The following is a 2,500-nucleotide window of genomic DNA, read 5'->3' as shown; positions in this document are numbered from 1 at the left end:
ACCTGCTTCTCATCTGTTTCGTTGCTCCTCATTTAGTCACATAGTCTGCCCTCTGTCCTCTCTGATCTCCTCGGTCTTCTCGTTTGTTGCAGAGAGATAAAACTTTTGTCACGGTGGAGATTTATGAGAACAGAACAAACACCTGGGAGGTCGTCTACACTGATGCATCATGGGAAACCAGGTAGGACAGTGTGTTAGGGATCTCTATGTGAAGGCAGGTATTCAGATCCTTAACTTCAGTAAAAGTATTAATGCCTCAGTGTAAAAAATACATTTTCCAGGTTTCTGAAATGTTTTTTTAAAACATGCAAATGAGGCTTTTTAATGAAACATGCAGTTTGGACGAAGCTGCAGGTTCAAACTCCTTCATGTTGTCGACAGAGTCAAAAGATTTCACAGAGAACTTTAGATACTTCTTATAACTGTGAACATCAAATATTATCTATATTATCTGAGTACTGTTGTCACAAATAATCACCGACGACTGCTCAACGACCCGTCCAGCTGACGCTGAATCACCATCAGCCTGCTGACGCTAACGTTCATTATAATTCAAATGGTTTATTAACCGAGGCGTCCCGCTGCAGGTTTCACTGGCTGAAGGGTTCGAACCGGCAGAGTAACTCCACGGTGGAGTGGCACATCCCGCCGTCGGCCCCCAGCGGCTCCTACAGGATCCGACACTTCGGACACTACAAGCAGCTGCGAAACCTGAAACCCGTCATCACGCCCTACGAAGGCATGTCCGACATCTTCGAGGTCGCCGCCAGCTTTTACTATCAGTGACGTCACGGCGCCGGAAATACAAACATCATCGCCTCCCAGGGAGGACTCTCCAGGACTCTCCAGGACTCTCCAGGACCTTCCAGGATAGTTTAATGACCTGAAACAGTCCGGCTGTGACAAAACTACTGATGCCTCTTGTGTCACTTAATTCACTAAAAATGCCAAATTAATGAGTTGGTCCGGCCCACAGACAGAACTGAATCTTAGTCCAGATCCAGAACCCAGGTCTACGTCCAGCACCCACATCTGGACCAGAATTTGGTACTGTATGTCGGCAGTATGGCTACTGGGCCGGACAAACCTGTATTTAAATCACTTCACTTAAATCACTGCGTTACACTGAAGACGTCAGAACTTTATAAAAATGTCATTGATTTGTTTTCTTGTGTAAATTAAACATCACGAAGCAAAGAGTGTTTCTTCATCTTTTAAAGCTCCAAAGTACATTTATGTATTTATTCATGTATTCATGTATTTATTGTGAGTGTGAGTGGCTTAAAGGAGCTGCTGGCTGTCTGAACCGTCTGTGTCCGCCAGGGGCAGCAGAGACAAGCTGTGAGCACAACACGGACACGTCGACGTCTCCTCAGCTGATCTATAGATGATCTATAGATCTATAGATGATCTATAGATGATCTATAGATCTATAGATGATCTGATGAATGCAAGTCCTGCTCTGCTTTGTTTCTCTCTTTGTAGAAGTAATCGATTATCTTTAATGTGAAAATTGAAAACTTCTCAGAGCGTCTCCATCACTGAACGTCCTGCTCACTCTCGTTTCACCTCAGTTTCTATCACCTCACCTCCTCCATCAGCTGCGTCTTCTTCTTCACACAGTTAGTTGAGAGTGAGCAGGAGGACAGCGCCTCGTCCTTCACACACCTGTGTGCTGTGGCCCTGCAGCCTGGTGTCAGACTGAACAGGTCGGGCTGAGCCGCTGTCCTTCAGGATGAACTCCTCTTCAGTCATCTTCAGGTTAACGTGCCGATGCCAACAGAATAAAACTGACATAGCTGTTCATAGCAAAAATATTTATTTTAATCTCGTCTGTGTAGAAATCTGTCGAGCAAACCAGAAGTGCACAACAACAGGAACATAATCAATCATCACAGCATGAATCCACGTAGAATAATGACTGACGGGTCAGAACGTCAGCACTGAGAGTCCACATCAAACCAACATGAGACTGAAGCTCAGAGGACCGACGGACAAACATTCAGTCTTCAGGTTGTTGTCACGGATGTTAATGACGTCACAGGAAGTCTTTTATTTATTCCGTCTTCATGACACGAACGCTCGCCAGGTCCAACAGCTCGTCCACCTGCAGACACCCTGACGTCAGCAGCTGAAGACGACGTGACGACTGAAAGCTCCAGAACAGTCGAGATGAACCGAGGGAAGCGATTTGTAAAAGTTCAGAACTCAAATTTTCTTTCTTTCTTCTTTTTGTTTTTTCAGCGGCCCTCGTTGTCTTCTGTACATTTCATTTCATTTTAAAGCAAAAACACGATGTCCTGGTTCAATCTGATCAAAGTGTGACGACGTTCTGCTGCTGACGGACAAACTGACAACAATCGGCCCAGAAACCTGCTGACGTTCATGAACTCTCGTCTGTCCTCCACCAGAGTAAAGTGCGTTCAGCTTCATACACACACACACACACACGTAAAAAATGCTTTGGTCCGTTAAATGAAGCTGGATGGAGGAAACATGC

At 45.2% G+C, this 2,500-nt stretch overlaps 1 protein-coding gene across 1 annotated transcript in view; it reads left to right on the top strand.

Moving 5' to 3' along the window:
• Window positions 1-1,188, top strand: part of asah2 (N-acylsphingosine amidohydrolase 2) — an 11,990-nt gene extending 10,802 nt beyond the window's left edge. The window contains exons 19-20 of the mRNA XM_073489746.1: window positions 93-181; window positions 588-1,188. Coding sequence (XP_073345847.1) covers window positions 93-181; window positions 588-786 — 288 coding nt within the window. The 3' untranslated portion in view covers window positions 787-1,188. The remainder of the gene's footprint in view (window positions 1-92; window positions 182-587) is intronic.
• Window positions 1,189-2,500: the final 1,312 nt, after the last annotated feature.

The sequence above is a fragment of the Pagrus major genome, chromosome 20, assembly GCF_040436345.1.
Source record: "Pagrus major chromosome 20, Pma_NU_1.0".
In the NCBI taxonomy this organism is placed as follows: Eukaryota; Metazoa; Chordata; class Actinopteri; order Spariformes; family Sparidae; genus Pagrus; species Pagrus major.
Note: the sequence above shows the minus strand (reverse complement) of the source record. Positions and strands in the feature narration are given on the sequence as shown.